The following is an 18,065-nucleotide window of genomic DNA, read 5'->3' on the forward strand; positions in this document are numbered from 1 at the left end:
TGGTAGATTGAACTGAGACCCTAGGCCTCCTGGGTTCTGGGTCTGGAATGAGGTAGTGGGAGCAAGAGATTTGGCCACTGCACAGTAAAGGGAACTTAAAAAGGGTACTTGGGGGTCTAATGCTGGAGTGTGACTCCCTAGCTCAGGAGAGGAAGCTTGTTAGGTTGTCTGCACAGTGTGGGATAATCATGCATAAAGAATTCTCCTGTCTGTTATGTAGTAGCATCTGCCTTGAGAAATACTGCTCTGGGCAACAGATAGTGAACACTCTAGCAATCAGCATGAGGTAGTTGGGGTTGATAGAGAGCTACTAGGGGAAAATAATGGAAAATGGTCACTTGGTTTCTTGCCAAAGGGGTCCAGTAGTTAGTGCCGTTAGTGAGGTGGGGCAACCAAAGGAAAAACGATTTGGGAAACAAATGTTGATCAGTTTTGGGGATGCTGAATTTGAGGGACTAGTGTGTCAGTAGCTGGGAGATGTTACATTTTTATATCATGAACTCAGCTAAAGAGTGGCGTTAGAAATGTGTAGTTAAACATACCAGCCACTGTTAAAATGAGAAAGAAAATGTTTTCTAGACTGCATGAAGGGGAAGAGAGCTAAGGGCAGAACATTGGGAAACACCACTGTCTTCAGAGACAGAAAGAGAGGCCAACAAAGAAAACTGAGAAGGATCAGTCAGAGGAGGGGGAAGAGCCAAGGTTGTGGGGACCAGAGAAAGAGACCACAGCAGTGATTGTCAGTGTCCTGTTCTTAGAGACAAGATGTATCCTCTTTGGAGTTGAGGCGGTCCTTATTTTACTTTGCCTGAGTGGTCCCATTGGGCTTTCACTCTTTGACCTACCCCAACCAGACCACGTTCTCACAAGTGTTTGTAACCCTGCTAACTCATAGGAGATTCTAGAGTCGAGGAATGGATTAAAACTCTAACAGTGTTAGAAGACGGTAGGAACAGAGGAGAGGGGGATGAATGAAGGGAAAGTCCTGGTCCTAGAGGGGACACAGCAGGAAACTAGCTTTGCAAAGAAAAAGGGACTTCTGAGAGTGAGCATCGTCTGGGTACAGATGAGATGTGCTGCAACAAGGTTACTTTAGAATAGCTAGGTCTTGAGCATGGGCTTCGAAACATTCCTGGGGGAAATTTTGCTAGCTTGAATACTCTTTTTTTTTTTTAAGATTTTATTTATTTATTTGACAGAGAGAAAGATCACAAGTAGAGAGGCAGGCGGGGGCGGGGGAGCAGGCTCCCTGCTGAGCAGAGAGCCTGATGCGGGGCTTGATCCCAGGACCCTGAGATCATGACCTGAGCCGAAAGCAGAGGCTTAACCCACTGATCCACCCAGGTGCCCCTAGCTTGAATACTCTTAAGGAATAACTATGTCTGACAAACGTTTTAGAAATCAAAATTGCAACAGTTTATAAGTAGTTTGGGCATGTTTTCAATTTTGTTAAGAGTGTTATTAATATGACTAGATAATTAGTAACATTTTATATAAAAATTGCTAACCCACAGTTGTTCAGTGTTGCAAGCAGGGGCAGGGGACTAATAGGAGAGCCTCTTTTTAAAACTGCTTCCTGGGGCTCCTGGGTGGCTCATTTGGTTAAGTGTCTGCCTTTGACTCAGGTCATGATCCCAGGGTCCTGGGATCGAGCCCCACGCCAGGCTCCCTGCTCAGTGGGAAGCCTGCTTCTCCCTTTCCTTGCTGCTCGTGCTCTCTTGCTTTCTCTCTGCCTCTCAAATAAATAAATAAGATCTTAAAAAAAAACCAAAAACCTGCTTCTCTACTGCCCTAATAATTCTGCGCCATCGAAGATGGGGGTGTGTAGGAGATATTCATGGAAGATGGGGAGTGACCTTTTCACGGGACTACTTACATGCATGCCGTGCATATGAATCTGGAGGTTACCATTTATATTTTAGCATCAGAGATGATTCATTCATTTAACAAATATTTCTTGAGACCTCCTTGCCAGGTGCTACGAAGGCACTAGAGATACAGGAGTCCACAAGACAAACACGTCTGCCTTCCAGAGCTCCCATTATAATAGGGGGAGGACAGATCATAAACATCAGGATAGTAATTATGTAGTATGTTGGGAAATAATATATGCTCTGGGAAATAAAAGCTGGGCAGAGTAAGGGTGATGGGGGGAATGCCTGGGGTGGAGATGGTGGTAGGAGGTCTGGGAAGAGGACAGCTAGGACAAAGTCCCCAAGGTGGAAGTGTTGCCGACGTGTTGAGGAGCAGCCAGGAGGCCAGTGTAGATGCGCTGGAGTGAGCAAGGGGCAGAAAGTGGTGGGGGGGGGGCGGTAAAGGCAGTGGAAGGAAGATGAACATCTGGTTTTGGACATGTTGATTTTGAGATGCCTGGTGGAAATTCAAACAGAAATGTTGGGATTTGTGAGTCTAGAATTTTGGGAGAGGGCTGAGCTGGAAATACCCATTTAGGAAGGAGAAGCTGGCATATGGAAGATATCCGAATCCATGATATGGGATGAAATCACTGAGGGAGAGAATGTAGATAGAGAAGAGGGTCAAGAACTGAACCTCCTGGTGGCCAAGACATTAAGAAGTCAAATGGTTGGAAAGGCACCAGTACAAGAGGTAAGGGAGAGCGGTGAAAGCCAGGTGTACAGTGTATCAGAGAGGATGAGGGAGTAACGAACTGTGTCAGATGCTACCGAGAGGTTAAGATAAGGACCAAGATTCCACCCTTGTGCTTAGCAAAGGGGAGGTCATTGGTCACAGTGAAGGTAGCAGTGTACGGGGGAGCAGCAGGAGGTTGGGGGCAGTGAGGAGTACAGAGGACTACGACGCTAGCACGACGCTAGCTGGCAGAGGAGGAGGCGTCAAGTGAAGGTGTAAGAGGAGAGCTACATCAGCGTGTTTCTGTGCTGATGCGAGTGTCCCGTGCAAGGTGGGGAGAAGATGCTGGAGCAGTGTCCTTTTGCTCAGTGCTTCTCGCCTTCCCTGTCAGCTTGCTTACTTTCTGGGAAACCATGAGCTCAGTTTTGGCAGGACGGCTGTGAGTGACTGATCTTCAGTCCCCTTGTGTTCACTGGTAGAGCAGGAGCAGCATCAAGTTGTAATCCCGTTGCAGAACTCAGGGGAGGAGAGGGTTTGGTAGCCATAATCTTGAAAAGGCATAAGATCTGCAAGATTCCATTATGTCTGAATACAGCCCGGTCCTCAGTCTCCACTTCCAGTTTCCCCTCAGCTTTATTGAGAGATGATTGACAGAATTGTCCACTTCCAAATTTCATAGAACAGGCATGCCTTTACCCTTTTTATTCAATATAAGATCAAAGTTTGGACTATCTTTTGCTCTTCTCGTTAAGGTTTTTTTTTTTTATCCTGTTTATCATCTAGTAATCATTATTTAGTAAGACACCACTTATAATGGGCATTAACTGTTCTCAATGAGAGCCTACTGCTTAGTGTAGTAATACAACCAGTGTGTTGAAAAATGGAATTCGTTTGCATATGGATAATAGAATCTTTATGTACCTTTCAGAATATTTGCTTTGTATGTTGAGCTGTATGAAGTTATTTGTAAGACCCTTGACTCTAACCAGGTAGCCTTCTTTAAACCTCTGTGCCCTTCTCGTAATACGTTCCCACCCTCTTCCTCATCTTTGTCAGCTGGACCGCACATTTCCTGCAGCCTCTGCTTACAGCTTCTTCAAATTTAATCTGTGGTCCCAAAGAGTATGTTTTCATGCTGATTCTATTCGTGTGTGTGAGGATAGGTGGAGAGAGTGGTTGACATGTCCAGCTTTTAAGATTCCCAGTAGAACAGACTCTTGACATCTTCTTGACCAAAACACTCAGTTAACCAGCAAGAATGAATGTTTAGCACAGATGGCTGGAAAGTAATGCCCCTGGAGCATAGCAAATGTGTATTTTGCAATAGTTTTAGTCTTAGATGCCAATTTTCAGAGCATTAACAACCAGAGATCTTTTTCTTCAGTTGTATTTGATAAGAATTTACTGTAATTATGACCTTAACCTGAATTTCCCACCCCTAAATCCTAAGGATATCCTGTCCTTTATTCTTTGCTTATTCTTTACTGTAACTTTCTAATCCTTGAAACCAGAGCTGTGCTTTCTATGATCAGCTCGCTACTTGGTCACTTTACTAATAAGCCTTGAGGTTTTCTTTTGATCAAAGTGCATGAGCAGTAGCAGCCCCTTCTGCACTCATACCTGAACATTTAACAAGCCGATACGAATAACAATTTTCTTCTCTTCCTAATTCTTTAGCTCTGTAAGAAGCACCATTTTGGAATTAACAAACCAGAGAAGATTGTACCATCTCCCGATGACTCAAAGTTTCTACTGAAGACCTTTACACATATTAAAACCAATGTGTCTGCTCCTAATAAAAAGAAAGTAAGAGTTTAATTGATATGGGCTTGGAATTCATCTTTGATTAGTTTTAAATCGAAGGGTAATTTTCTCCCCTGTAAATTTGTTTTCACACTGCTTATCCTATGAAAGCACTGTCTGTGCATGGTCCTTGGGATCATTTTCCCTTGTCTCCTAGGAAGTTGGATATTATCCACATGCTGCTGCACATTTGAATTCCTGTGGTAATTAGTAGCTGAATTTCTTACAGGTTAAGGAAAGTAAAGAAAAGGAGAAGTTGGAGAGGAGATTACTTGAGGAGTTGCTAAAGATGTTCATGGACTCAGAGTCCTTTTACTATAGCTTGACCTATGACCTGACCAATTCGGTGCAGAGGCAAAGCACCGGGGAGAAGGATCCCCGTCCCCTCTGGCAAAAGGTACTTCTCTCTTAGCTCAGAGTGGAACAATTTATGGACCTGTTTGGCTTCTGTAGGAAAACTCAGACTACATGTTTCTGAACTATTCTCTGCCTTTTCCAGGTTGATGACCGATTTTTTTGGAATAAATATATGATACAAGATCTTACTGAGATTGGTGTGAGTAATGGTTTCAAAAATATCCTATAGTTATAGTTATGAAGCAAATATTTTTCAATTGTATTAAGATGAATTAACAATCTCACTAAAATGGACATTGAGGGATGTGTGTGCTGTGGTGAGTGCTGCGAAGTGTGTAAACCTGGCGATTCACAGCCTGTACCCCTGGGGCTAAAAATACATTTAAAAATTTTTAAAAAACTAAACAAACAAACAAACAAACAAAAACAACTCACTAAAATAGGGTGCCCTGGTGGCTCAACTCCACCAGGCTCACAAGGCCATGTGCTCTTGATCTCAGGGTTGGGAGTTTGAGTGGGTGTGCAGCCTACTTTTAAAAGCTTTGTTTTGTTTTGTTTTGTTTTAACTAAAAAATCTCACAAAATGTTTTCCCCTCTAGATTGGGAATCATTTAGCTAGGAAAGCCAAGGCATCATTTAAGGCAATTCACAACTCCACTGCCTAGCCAAAGGCCTAGCTTTTTAACAGGTTCCCGTAGGATAGTAGTAATTTAAGGCTGTGGGACTAATGTCCATAGGGTTCCTATGAAAGACAGGTTTTTTTTGTACTCATTGGAAATGTTGAAGCCCAATTTTCCTTTAATGATACCAGTCATTTAACTTTTCTGTCTCATCTGGGAATTGGAGGAGACAAATCTCAAAGGACATTCCAGTACTGCCAGTATTTGAATCTGGGAAGATAGGGAATATGGTGAGATTATTGCTTAAGGTTCCTTCCAGGTTAGTGATTACTTTGTTCCTTTACTTTGTCCCGTATTTCAGAGTTATGACCATCCAAGGACAATTCATTCACTCAGTCCACAAATATGTATGGAAGGCTTGCTGGGTGCTAGTTACTGTTCTGGACACAAAGTAGGCAAATAGCTGAATGGGTAACATATTGTCTTTTCATTAACTTTTCGAAAATTTCAACCCCTTTTTCTCCTTTCTTCCTCTCCCCCTTGGCAGTGGTTAGTATAAATGATTTTGAACTTGAGCAGTGTCTACCACTAGATATCTACCATGCCTCTCTTCAGAATGAGGCTTGAAAATGTTCTCAGCTCTTTTTATGAGGCTGACCAAACTATGACCACAGAAATTCAGTGATGGGGAGAAAAAGAAAGGTGACTGTAATGCAAATTTTTGCCGTTTGCTGACATACTGAGTTCTAATATGTTTGGCAGAGTTTTTGTCAGACACTTGGAATTACCATTAAAACCGATGACTTGCAGTCGAGATGCATTTGGCAGTGTACATTTCTCTTTTCCTGTCAAGAGTTTTGCATGATTGCTGGAACAAAAACACAAACAATGAGGATGGTGGTAAGAATAATGAATGCAAATAGACACTTCACTATTTTCAATTCTAACCACCTTCCTAAGACCCTATCTGCGTGCTCCGTAAAACAAAACATAACCGTGGGACAGGTCCTGGCTTATGTGGCTGTGAACAATGAGGTAGGTTTGAAGGTCATGCCAAGGCTAAGGCTGGATACGGTTGTGGAGATGTGAGAGAAAGAGCAAGAGCAGCTGCCTAGAGCAATTTTTACCTTTACTGTCCCTGCACACAGTCAGCTGGGAAATTCGAGTATTCTTAGCCTGAAAAGCACAGAAGCAGATGTGTCTAAGTGTAATTAATATACTCCTAATTATGTTGGGTGACTTGGTAAAATAAGATACTCGTGGAAGGATTTTTTGTTTTGTTTTGATTCATTTGCTATGTGGATTTTAGCTTGGCAAGGCAAGTTTTTTTTCTAAACTAGAAAACAGAGTCAGTCTTTGCTTATAACAAGGTGATCAGAGTTGGTTGTATTTTATTAAAGCCTTGATGCAATGGGGAGTGAAGACTCAACCTCTATGTTGGTTTTTGTTTGTTCGTCCATTTCTGTGCCAAGGGGAATAATCACAATCGCTACATTTGTTAAATACTTAATGATAAGGCAGGAGCTAAGCCAAACCCTTTTTACATTTTACTCTTCTACACAGTCTAATGAGGTAATGGTCTCTCTTCTTTCTCAAAGCAGGACATTGAGGCACGGTGAGGTTAAGTGATTTACCTGAGTGAGTGAGTAAGTGGTAGAGCTTGAGTTTGTTACCAGGCAGTGTGGTGTCTATGTTGGGGGCCCTCTCAGGCAGCTTTTTTTTTTTTTTTTTTTTTTTTTTTAAAGAAATCTCTATACCCAACAGTGGGCTCGAACTCACGACCCTGCAATCAAGAGTCATGTGCTCTATCAACCAAGTGAGCCAGGCCCCCGTCAGGCAGCTCTTTTTGAACTGGTCACCACCGAGAACAGGAAAGGCTCTCCCCTTTGTCCTCCTCCCTCCTTCCTTCCTGCCATCCTCCAATATGCAGGAAACATGGTTAAAAAATAGAAGGTTTCTCCTTCTGGTAAACTCACAAATACGTGCTAGCTTCTGTATGGGTTTAAGGGAGCAGCTGTGCTGTACAGAGGGAAGCAATATGATGCTCATATTTGTTTTCAGACACCAGAGGTGGACTTCTGGATTATCCCCATTATCCAAGGTTTCGTGCAGATTGAAGAATTGGTGGTTAATTATAATGAATCATCTGATGATGAGAAAAGCAGCCCAGAGACCCCCCCTCAGGAGTCCACCTGTGTAGATGACATTCACCCACGATTTCTAGTGGCTCTCATTTCACGCCGAAGTAGGCACAGAGCAGGTGAGTAGAGGGCAGAAATCGTGTGCAAGTGAAATTTAGATGAGAATGGTAAAGCTGCAGATGTGTTGAAATGCTAATGACAATAATGGATTTGGAAACATAATTGGCTTCAAAGTGCTCAGTGACTCTAAATAGTGTGATGTAATTGGGGACCAATTTCTGGAGGGAGGTGCATGGGGGAGAGTTAACAAAAGCAGAAAGAAAAGGAGGTATATATATGGAGAAGAGAAGAGAGTCACTTGGGATGCGCTTCTAAATACCATTGTTCCCACTGACAGCCTGGATCATGGTAATAAATCCTTCCTGAGTGCTAGCACCCTTGGGAAAACCCTTCCCTTTCAGTTCACAGAAAGTATCTTCGCTTCAACTTTTAAAAAACAATGATGCATATCGTTATGAGTTTGGGGGAAGTTGTTACTGTTCTGCCTGCTGGTTGCACATGAGATCCTTTAAGCTATCCTAAAAGACGTCCTTGGTTAAGGAGCATATCTGATCAGACTAAATCATTTCTTTACGTTGCTGTTTTCTGTTTTAATTGTCTTTTAGGAATGCGTTACAAACGGAGAGGAGTGGATAAAAATGGGAATGTGGCGAATTATGTGGAAACTGAGCAGTTAATTCATGTTCATAATCATACTTTGTCCTTTATTCAAACACGAGGCTCCGTGCCTGTCTTTTGGAGCCAGGTTGGGTATCGATATAATCCGCGACCCCGGCTGGACAAAAGTAAGCTTGTCAGTTACTTGGTTTGCAAGTGATGATTTCAGAGAGAATATTTTTTAAAATATTAGTTATTTTATGGGTTTTGATTTGCTGGGCTTGGTACTTCAGTTAAAATAATAAAACTGTGTGAAATTTAGTAGTGATATAGTATTTGCAGGAATAATAATGATTGTTGATAATCTAAGTAAGTTATTTAACAATAAAAAAATTCCCTAGCAATAGAGTAAAATTAGCTTGTTTCACAGATTTTAAACCATTGTTTCCTTGGAGAATACTTTCTTAAATGCTTACTTTTGGAAAAGGGTAAACGTAGCCAGTATTATAAAAGTAGGAAATATCTGAAGATGGCATCTACAAAAAATAGATAAGATGCCTTTACTCAGATGTCTCACTGTGAAAGGTTTGTTTTTGTTTTAAATACTGAGGATTTAACTTCTTCCAGTATTTTAACTGTAGCACAGAAATAGCTAAATCATGTGTCAGTCTAATCAGATTACTCAATGAGGTTGATTTTGAAAATTGTTCACAGAATATTTTCTCTCAAAACTCAGTATATTTTTGTGAGAATCCAGTAAACCTTCAGTTTTTAGTCTCTTACTATAAATTACATGGAGCTCTTTCTAACAATAGGCCGGATGCATGAACAATAAAGGTCCTAGTTTCACAGTGTGTACTTCCAATGTAGTTCAGTTCAGTCTGATTGGGAAAAAGGGAACGAGGATCTTTGGCTTTGCATTTTATTTTAAAATAGTGGTTTTGGACCATCTTAGTTACATTTGGTTGTCAATAAATTATTGAAACGTAAAATTAAAGATGGAATAGACACTAATTTCTGTCTCAAACATTAGAAGGAAAAATAGATTTTGTATCACTTCTTTGTAGGTGAAAAGGACACTGTTGCCTATTTCTGTGCCCATTTCGAAGAACAACTGAAAATTTACAAAAAACAGGTGGGCTTTGATCTGTAGTAATAAAATGTTCCTTCATATTCAGCCATGATTATATATCTGTTTCTTTAAATTTCATGAAAATAACAATGTACTATTCATAATTAAGAAAAATGGCATCTTGTCATGAAGTTGAAGAACACATAAGCTAAGAGTATTTTCAATATTCCTTAAGAAGAATTATCACTGAATCAGCTACTTTAGACTGTTTTTAGCTAAGAGATCAGTCTGTCAGTTAGTTACCACAGGCCAGAAATTATCTAGAGTAAGAAATGAAAGGCATCTCTCAGTACAACTATAGTCCCACCTCCAGAAGATAACTTGATATGTATCTCTCAATGTCTTTTTTCTCTGCCCATCTTTCTTACATATTCATATGTAGGAATGTGATCATATAGACTAAAATCAAGTGAAAACTGTTGAGTAAAATTCCAAGTTCAATAAGATGACTAGATTTCAGATGAGATTCCTATAGAATAATCAGTAAGTCTTACCCATCAGCAATGACCAGTCTGAATGTGTAATGCTATAGGATGCATTTTTCTAACAGTAACAGCAACAACAAAAAATAGGAAGAAATAACCTAAAACCTAATAAACAGACAAAAAAGGTAGCATGTATATGGAGGCGGGAAGTGGGAGAAAGAATGACTAGAACACAAAAGAAAACCTGAATAAACAGAGAGAAAATACCATGTGTCTGGCAGGAAGGACTAGTACTGAAGAGATGTCAGTTCTTCCAAAATTAATATATGCACTTTGTGCAATCCTTGCAAAGACAGCCTGAGCAGGAAAATAAAAAAGCAAGCCCTCAGACTGAAAAAAAGTATGAAGTTGATAATAAGAGATAAAGACAAGTAATTGGGGAAATGAGAACTCTGACACATTGCTGGTGGAAACAGAAGTCGGTACAGCTGTTACAAATGGCATTATCAATCAAAATATGCTTATTAGATCGTTAGTCCAGTAGTTTTGCTTTTTGATATCTATACTAAATATTATATATAGAAATCATTTCCAGGTGGATATGGATCTGACTTTGAAAAGTTAAACCATGAACCTTTTAAAGGAAAATAGAGAAGTTCTTTTTTTTTCCCTTTTAAAGTCCCACGGCCTTCCCCCAGCCTCTCTTTGGTGCCCCAAGAACACCTTTTTGACCTAATTAAGCCTTAATTAGGGCTTAAAAAGTGCTAACCAAGGGGCACCTGGGTGGCTCAGTGGGTTAAAGCCTCTGCCTTCGGCTCAGGTCATGATCCCAGGGTCCTGGAATCGAGCCCCGCATCAAGACCCGCATTGGGCTCTCTGCCCGGTGGGGAACCTGCTTCCTCCTCTCTCTCTGCCTGCCTCTCTGCCTACTTGTGAACTCTCTCTCTCTCTCTCTGTGTCAAATAAATTTAAAAAAAATCTTTAAAAAAAAAGAAAAAAAAAGTGCTAACCAATACCTCAGTCTCTTTTTGAGTTAGCTAACACAATCATCTATGACTTCTCAATTTCAAATTCACCTATGATTTCTAGGGTCATGCTTTAGAATATGAAGGCCTAATTAAAATAATTAGGCCCCCTTGCTTTCAGGGAGACCACTTTTCCTTGAGAAATCCTTATATGTTTGTATAATTGATCAAACTTGACTAAGTTTGATCAGCTTTGCTGCTGACACCATAGAAACTAATATATGCAATTAGATGTTAAAAATAAATAAAAATTTTAAAAAAGCACTAACCATAGTGAAAAATAATAATACATTTGACTTTACTAAATTTTTAACTCTATTGAAGTTTTATCATGTATTTATTGAAACTGCATTAAAATTAGATAGGACTTAAATCACCAACCATAATGAAAATATTAATAAATTAGAGTGAGTTCAAGCTCCATGTTGGGTATAGAGATTACTTAAATAAATAACTTAAAAAATAAATAATGGGGGCACCTAAGTGGCTCAGTCGTTTGAGCCTCCAGCTCTTGATTTTGGCTCACGTAGGGATCTCAGGGTGGTCCCGCCCTGCGTTGAGCCCCACGTTGGGTCCCCCCTCAGCGGGGAGTCCGCTCTCCTCCCTCTCCCTGCTCACTCTGCTCACACTGTTCAAGCACACACACTCTCTCTCGCTCTCAAATAAATAAATCTCTTTAAAAATAGTAAAATAAAGAACTTCTATTTATTAAGCGGCACCATTGAGAGAATGGAAAAGCAATTCACAGAGTAGGAGAAGATATTTCAGATTTTTAAAAATATACATCTAAGACAAAAGACTCATATCTAGAACTCTTATTTAAAACTTATTTTTTAAATAAGTCTTATAAACCCCCCTCCCCAAAAAGATGTCTGGCCTGAAAGAAAACTGGACAAAACACTTGAGCAGAGTTCACAGAAAGGTATATTTAACAGGCCAGTAAACATATGACAGGTGTTCCATTTCATCAGCCATCCAGGAAATGCAAAGTAAAACCACTGACAACCAGAATGACTAAAATAAAAAGATAGTATAAGCCAAGTTTTGTTAAGGACGTGGAAAAACTGGAACTCCAAGACAAAAAAATCTTAAGTCTACCTGAGAGAAACCGGCGTTCAATCCACGAGGTCTCTCCAAGAATGTTGATTGCAGCGTCACAGAACCCCGACTGTTGATCAGGAGGTCAGCGGATGAAGTGTGGCACATGTAAAGCATTGGATACAATGGCTTAGAAACGAGGCAGAGATGTAGATCTGTGTGTACTAGCGTGGAAAGATGTTGAAATCACACAGTAGAGTGAGTAAAGACTGTAACAGCATATGGTGTGTTGCCATTTAAAACCCACAAAACAAAACCATGTAATTCTTTTCCATATCTGTGTTCTCACACATATGTGGATGCGCATGTGTATCAGCACACGTTTATATGGGCTCAAAGGGCACACAGCATGCTGCGAACCCTCATCACCTCCGGGGAAGGCTGTGGGTCTGTGTTGAAGTGAAGAAGGATTTGACCTTTATCTACATTTGAACTTTTTACAGTGTGAATAAGTTCATGTATCAGCAGTATGTGGAGTTATCACTAGCATTACAGAAAGTAAGCCACGATTCCGATATAACACATAGGGGCACCTGGCGGCTCAGTTGGAGGAGCCCTGTGACTCTTGATCTCAGGGTTGTGGGTTCGAGCCCCATGCTGGGTATGGAGATTACTAAAAAATAAATAAAAACTTTAAAAAAATGTAACCCATAATCATTGTGCGAACTGTAGCAGTACTGAGATGTGTAAAGGAAGCAGAAGGAGTAACCTCCTCAGCACCTTCATCCCTGCTCTGTGTTGACTTTCAAAAACTGTTTGGACACATCAGTTTTATCTGTGTATGTTCTGAGCAGACATCTCCTCCTTTCTAACAGTACCCCAGTAATGTTCCCTTACCCACCTGCTCCGCGCAACCCCCCCTCCCCCAGTCGCTCTCTGAGAGGCGGACCCGCAGGTCGGTCTGACTCAGGGTGGCTCCACTGTTCCTGTTGCCCGTGACCGGTTTGGGCACTGACCTGTGTGTGTTCATCGGCAGCTGGGCCAGTGAAGTATGATGTGAGGGAAGTCTCCTGGACGCTTCTGGGAATGATTTCCTGCTGTGCTAAAAAGAGATACAGGAATCAACAGTCCCTCCGTGGTGGTTGTGTTTGGACTTGATATGCTGCTTCAGTGTCAAAACTGTGAACGAACTAACCTGAGCCCTGACCAATATGCCAAAGATGGCAGGAAAGATGGAAAGACTTGGTATTGGTACCACTGAATTAAGCAATTCTAGAACCATGCAACCTCCTGACTTCTTTTTCTAAGATCTGAGTCAGTGATTTGTCATTTGCAGCAAAAACCATCTTGCACCTGCATAAATACACATTTATAAAATTAAGTCAGTGGAGCGCTGTACGATATATACTATTCTGCAACTGTTTTCACTTAATGTTTCATGGCTGTTTTTTCTCTATTTCTCCATTGATGCAGGCTTAGGATATAGTTTTTGCTAGTGTAAAAATTTTCCAGAAAGCAACGTTCATATATCTGGGGATTCTATGTGCTTCATAGAGTATGTTTCTAGAAGCAGAACAGCTAGGGCAAATAGTAGGTAGATAATATTGACACCTGCCCCTCGGTTGATCCCCAGAAGATCACAACAGTTTATACTCTCAGCAAGAATGGGAGCCAGTGCTCACTTTCTCATATACTCACCAATGCTGACTCTGTTTAGGATTCAATGTTTGCCTCTGGATAGGTGAAAACTAGTTTTCTGTTATAAATTTGTATTTCTTTGGGCTTTTTAAAAAGTTTTTATTTAGGGGATACCTGGGTGGCTCAGAGGGTTAGGCCTCTGCCTTCAGCGCAGGTCATGATCTCAGGGTCCTGGGATGGAGCCCCGCATCAGGCTCTCTGCTCGGTGAGAGCCTGCTTCCTCCTCTCTCTCTCTGCCTGCCTCTCTGCCTACTTGTGATCTCTATCAAACAAATAAGTAAAATCTTAAAAAAAAAAAAGTTTTTATTTAAATTTCAGTGAGTTAACCTACGGTATAATGTTTCAGGTGTACACGATAGTGATTCAGTACTTCCACACAACACTTCATGCTCATCCCAACAAGTGTCCTCCTTAACCCCGGTCACCTGTTTCTCCCGTCCCCCCCAGCACCCCTTCCAATAACCATCAGTTTGTTCTCCATAGTTAAGAAGAGTCCGTTTCTTGGTTTGTCTCCCTTTCTGATTATTAACAGTTGTAGCCTCATGTCTGTTGGTTCTGTGTATTTTCTCTTGTGAATTTCCTCTGTATCCTTTATTCTTATTTTCTAACTAAATTTATAGCACTCTTACATCTTATTGGTTTTGTGTTACAGATATATTCCCCCAGGTAGTTTTTTGTTTCTTTTTGTTTTGTTGTTTTACCTTTGCTTACTTTTATTGTCATTAGTTACAGAGGTTTTAAATTTTCATGTTGTCACATTTGTCCATCTTTTTGTTTATGCCTCTGGTTTTTAATCTTATGCTTAGAAAGTCATGTCCCATTCTAGAGGTATGGAAACATCACCCCAAATATTCTTTTTTTATAACTTAAAAAAATATTTAGGTCCTTAATGCAGCTATAATTTATGCATAATGAGATGTAGGGGCTAAAGTAAGTTTCTCCCCTCTATTCTAGAATATTCTGGACTTCCCCCAGAATTATACTGTTACCATAGTTTAGATTCCTCAGTGTATGTGGTCTGTATCTTGGCTATTTGTCCTGTTCTATGGGTCATTCCTCTGTTTCTACACAAGTACTACCATCTTAACTGCTGTAGACTTACGAGTATGTTTTGCTCTTCAGTGGGTCTAGTCCTCTTTTATTAATAGTTTTCAGAGCTTATTCTGCATATTTATACTTCCGGATGAACTTTAGAATTAACTTGTCAAGTCCATAGGAAGAGCTGATCAAATTTTGATTGGGATTGTTAAATGTTCAAATTAATCTGGAGAGACTTGACATCCTTACAGCACTGAACCTTGCTATCTGGCATCATAGTGTCTTCCCATTTACTCAGATTTTCTTTTTGGTATTTCAGCAGTTTTATAGTGTCCATATGTAGGTCTCATATATTTCTTTTAAAAATTATTATAAATAACTTAAATACTTGCTATGATAAAGGACCTGGTTTTTATTTTGTATCCCAATTGGTTATTGCAAATACATAGTGCATAAGATAGCTATTAATGCTATTTACGTAAATGATTCTCATAAACTGAAATACAACAAGTGAAAGCCTAATTTTATGGAAAAAATGGATGCTTGAAGGGATAAATTTCTAATTGTGGCTATAAAATATTTCTAAAACATAATTCCAAATAAAGTGATTAAAAAACACATTGAGTTTTTAACGTCTGACTAAACTGAATTCGTTTTTCCTTACTCTCACAGGTTATTATTAACTTGGTAGACCAGGCAGGCAGGGAGAAAATTATTGGTGATGCGTACCTGAAGCAAGTGTTACTCTACAACAGCTCACAGCTCACTTACGTCTCATTTGACTTCCACGAGCACTGGTAAGAGGGCTTCCTGACGGGAGTTCTGACCCGGTCCTGTGTTTGCGGCACGTGCTGCCATGGCAACCTGTCGCTTCCTGTCTTCCTATCGGAAAGAAACATCTCTTCTTGTCATTGTTATTTAGTTTTGATTTTCACATGAGCTTTATTTTGGCTGAAAATTTAATTGTTCCTGCATTATTTAGTCCTTTTTTTCCAAAACAACATGAGAGTTCCATTTTTCTGTTTGTCACCTGAAGAACTTCTGGAGCTTTTCCTTTCTGCTTCGGTCCAAGCCTGGCAAAAGTAATTGAGTCCCCTTACTTAAAAGTCATTCTCTTGTCTCGCCTTTATTGCGTATTAGTAATACTCCTTTCCCTATGGATCAACCTCACCAGCATTTGCTCCGGAAAAAAAATAATCGGTGAATCATTTTGATGGTAACTTTAACCTGTGTGTACTCTGAAAGCCGGTTCTTTTGTCATAATCCTGGCTCTAATGTGGGTTCATCTACCCAGGTATTGAAAATTTGGTGGGGGAAAGAAGCTTCTGATACCTGTGATATGTTTCAGTGTATTCTTAAATATATTTTCTTTCACAATGCAGATTAATTATAAACATTTATATAGTTGCCCATATAATTTATAGTGATGTTAACCGCATGTACTTAAAGCTATAATTTTAATTTTTCCAAGCTACTTTAAATATTGTATCTTAAGCTGAAAAAAAAAAAAAAGTTACTAAAGTTGGGTTTTTTTTTCCTTTGGCATGAATTTTAGCCGAGGAATGAAGTTTGAGAATGTTCAAACACTAACAGATGCCATTTATGACATTATCCTTGACATGAAGTGGTGTTGGTAGGTATTTCATAAGTCAATTTGATATAAACTTAGTCTGTGAAATCACATGTATTTGGTACTACTTAATAGCAGCAAGCTGAAAAAGCATTTTTCTTTCATTTTGCTTCCCAATTCCCATTTTCCTTTTCAAGAGTGGCCGTCATTGGGCAGTGATAGCTTAGAACAGGGCAGAGGTGTCAGGTGGTCAGGCAAAATGGAGTGACGCACTCTCTGGCTGTTCTTTAACTCCAGTAGATGTTCCGTGGTCGACATTTCCTCTTTCTCTTCTCTCTCAACATCCCTAACTTGGCTTCGAGGTACTTGGTCTCAGTGTGCAGGCATTTCAGAATTACCAGAGAGGGGAAAATGAAAATTATCAGCAGGAGGGAGTTGTAGGAAGAAGAAACTGGATTAAAGGATTGGAGAGAACATTTGATTAGACAGAGAAATTAGACACACAAGGCGTCTGCAGGACTCCTCACTGAGTGGTAAAGTGACTTTGTCTGCTCGAGCTAGATGCACTGAGATGCATTTCTCCTTGCAGTCAAAAGGGACAGGCAAGATGGTGTTTTAAGTGCCTTCTGGGGGCGCCTGGGTGGTTCAGTGGATTAAAGCTTCTGCCTTTGGCTCAGGTCATGATCCCAGGGCCCTGGGATCAAGCCCTGAGTTGGGTTCTCTGCTCAGCAGGGAGCCTGCTTCCCTTTCTCTCTCTGCCTGCCTCTCTGCCTACTTATGATCTCTGTCTGTCAAATGAATAAATAAAATCTTAAAAAAAAAATTAAAATGCTTTCTGGCTTTAATGTATAGAAGAGCATAATCCAGGATTGTGTCAGGTCTGCTTAGTCTGCCCTTCAGTTTTATTTTCTTTTGTCTTTAAAATGGGGATAATAATGTCTTATCAACTTATTGTGTGAGTTAACAACAGTGTCCGCGAAGTGCTCAGTAATGCCTGTCACATAGTATTCCATCAAGTGGATAACCAGTGCTCCTGGTTAGTTACTGCTATATTCTAAGGAACTGTGGTTTTTGAAAACCTCATTAAGGTATTTCATATTGTAAAATAATCCCAATCTATTTTTGAAAAAGGGTCGATCAAGCCGGGGTGATATGTAAACAAGAAGGGATTTTTCGTGTCAATTGCATGGACTGCCTGGATCGCACCAACGTGGTCCAAGCCGCCATCGCCCGCGTGGTCATGGAACAGCAGGTAATTGGGGGGTGGGGAGGGTGCTGCATTGTAAGTATTCATTTCTGCTTCTTTCCCACATGTAAACAAGTACATAAAATCGTTCTGTAGAACATTTACAGCATACAGACAGTTGCATTAAAACCTGGAAAGTACAACCTTCAGTGGAAATAAGTTGATTTAAGTGGCATTTTCTTAAGTACTCATTTCAAAAATGTGAGGCCCAGCATTTCACCGTCGTCGATCGGGTGGGCCTGTGTGGCCATACACCTTTTTCCTCTTAGCTCCACATCGGGTCTTGTACGTTTGGGGCTTGGGGTCTGCGGTGCCTTCTGCTCAGCCAGCTGGCGCTGTGTGAGACTCTGCCAGTAGGAGGCGCCAGAGGAAGACCGTGAGGCTGGAGGAGGAGGAAGGGACAAGCTGCTTCGCCTGTCTTGTGGCGCCTTCTCTGCAGCTGTTGGCTCCTTTGGTGCCACAGAACTAGCTTTTATCCTCCACTCCTGTTGGTGGCGGCTGCTTCCTGCAGTTCCAGCATCTGTTACTCAGTGTCCCCCTTTAGGTCTCCAGCCCCACAACACCTGAGTGTTGCGTTCTCAAGGTAGACATTCTTAGCATGGGGTCTGGGCGTTTTTGATGGAACCTCGGTACTGTGTTTTGAGATGGTGAGTGTCTTCCTTCTCACTGTGCACAAAGCAGCCAGGTTTTGAGTCTAAGCCCTGGGTCTACCACGTATTTGGTGTT

The 18,065-nt window shown here is 40.7% G+C and overlaps 1 protein-coding gene and 1 long non-coding RNA gene across 2 annotated transcripts in view; one reads left to right on the forward strand and one right to left on the reverse strand.

The window, feature by feature from the left end:
* The window catches only part of INPP5F (inositol polyphosphate-5-phosphatase F), a 77,181-nt gene that overhangs the window by 41,328 nt on the left and 17,788 nt on the right, over window positions 1–18,065 (forward strand). Inside the window, exons 4-12 of the mRNA XM_032313706.1 lie at window positions 4,267–4,395; window positions 4,622–4,789; window positions 4,892–4,948; window positions 7,431–7,629; window positions 8,176–8,355; window positions 9,235–9,302; window positions 15,196–15,320; window positions 16,079–16,156; window positions 17,225–17,345. Of these exons, the coding sequence (XP_032169597.1) occupies window positions 4,267–4,395; window positions 4,622–4,789; window positions 4,892–4,948; window positions 7,431–7,629; window positions 8,176–8,355; window positions 9,235–9,302; window positions 15,196–15,320; window positions 16,079–16,156; window positions 17,225–17,345 (1,125 nt within the window). The remainder of the gene's footprint in view (window positions 1–4,266; window positions 4,396–4,621; window positions 4,790–4,891; window positions 4,949–7,430; window positions 7,630–8,175; window positions 8,356–9,234; window positions 9,303–15,195; window positions 15,321–16,078; window positions 16,157–17,224; window positions 17,346–18,065) is intronic.
* Window positions 5,669–13,065, reverse strand: LOC116573546. The gene is made up of 3 exons (XR_004278868.1): window positions 12,804–13,065; window positions 11,848–12,011; window positions 5,669–6,237 (listed from the first exon to the last, which is right to left on the reverse strand). It is a non-coding gene; the product is annotated as an uncharacterized LOC116573546 (long non-coding RNA).

This window comes from Mustela erminea, chromosome 14 (assembly GCF_009829155.1).
Source record: "Mustela erminea isolate mMusErm1 chromosome 14, mMusErm1.Pri, whole genome shotgun sequence".
In the NCBI taxonomy this organism is placed as follows: domain Eukaryota; kingdom Metazoa; phylum Chordata; class Mammalia; order Carnivora; family Mustelidae; genus Mustela; species Mustela erminea.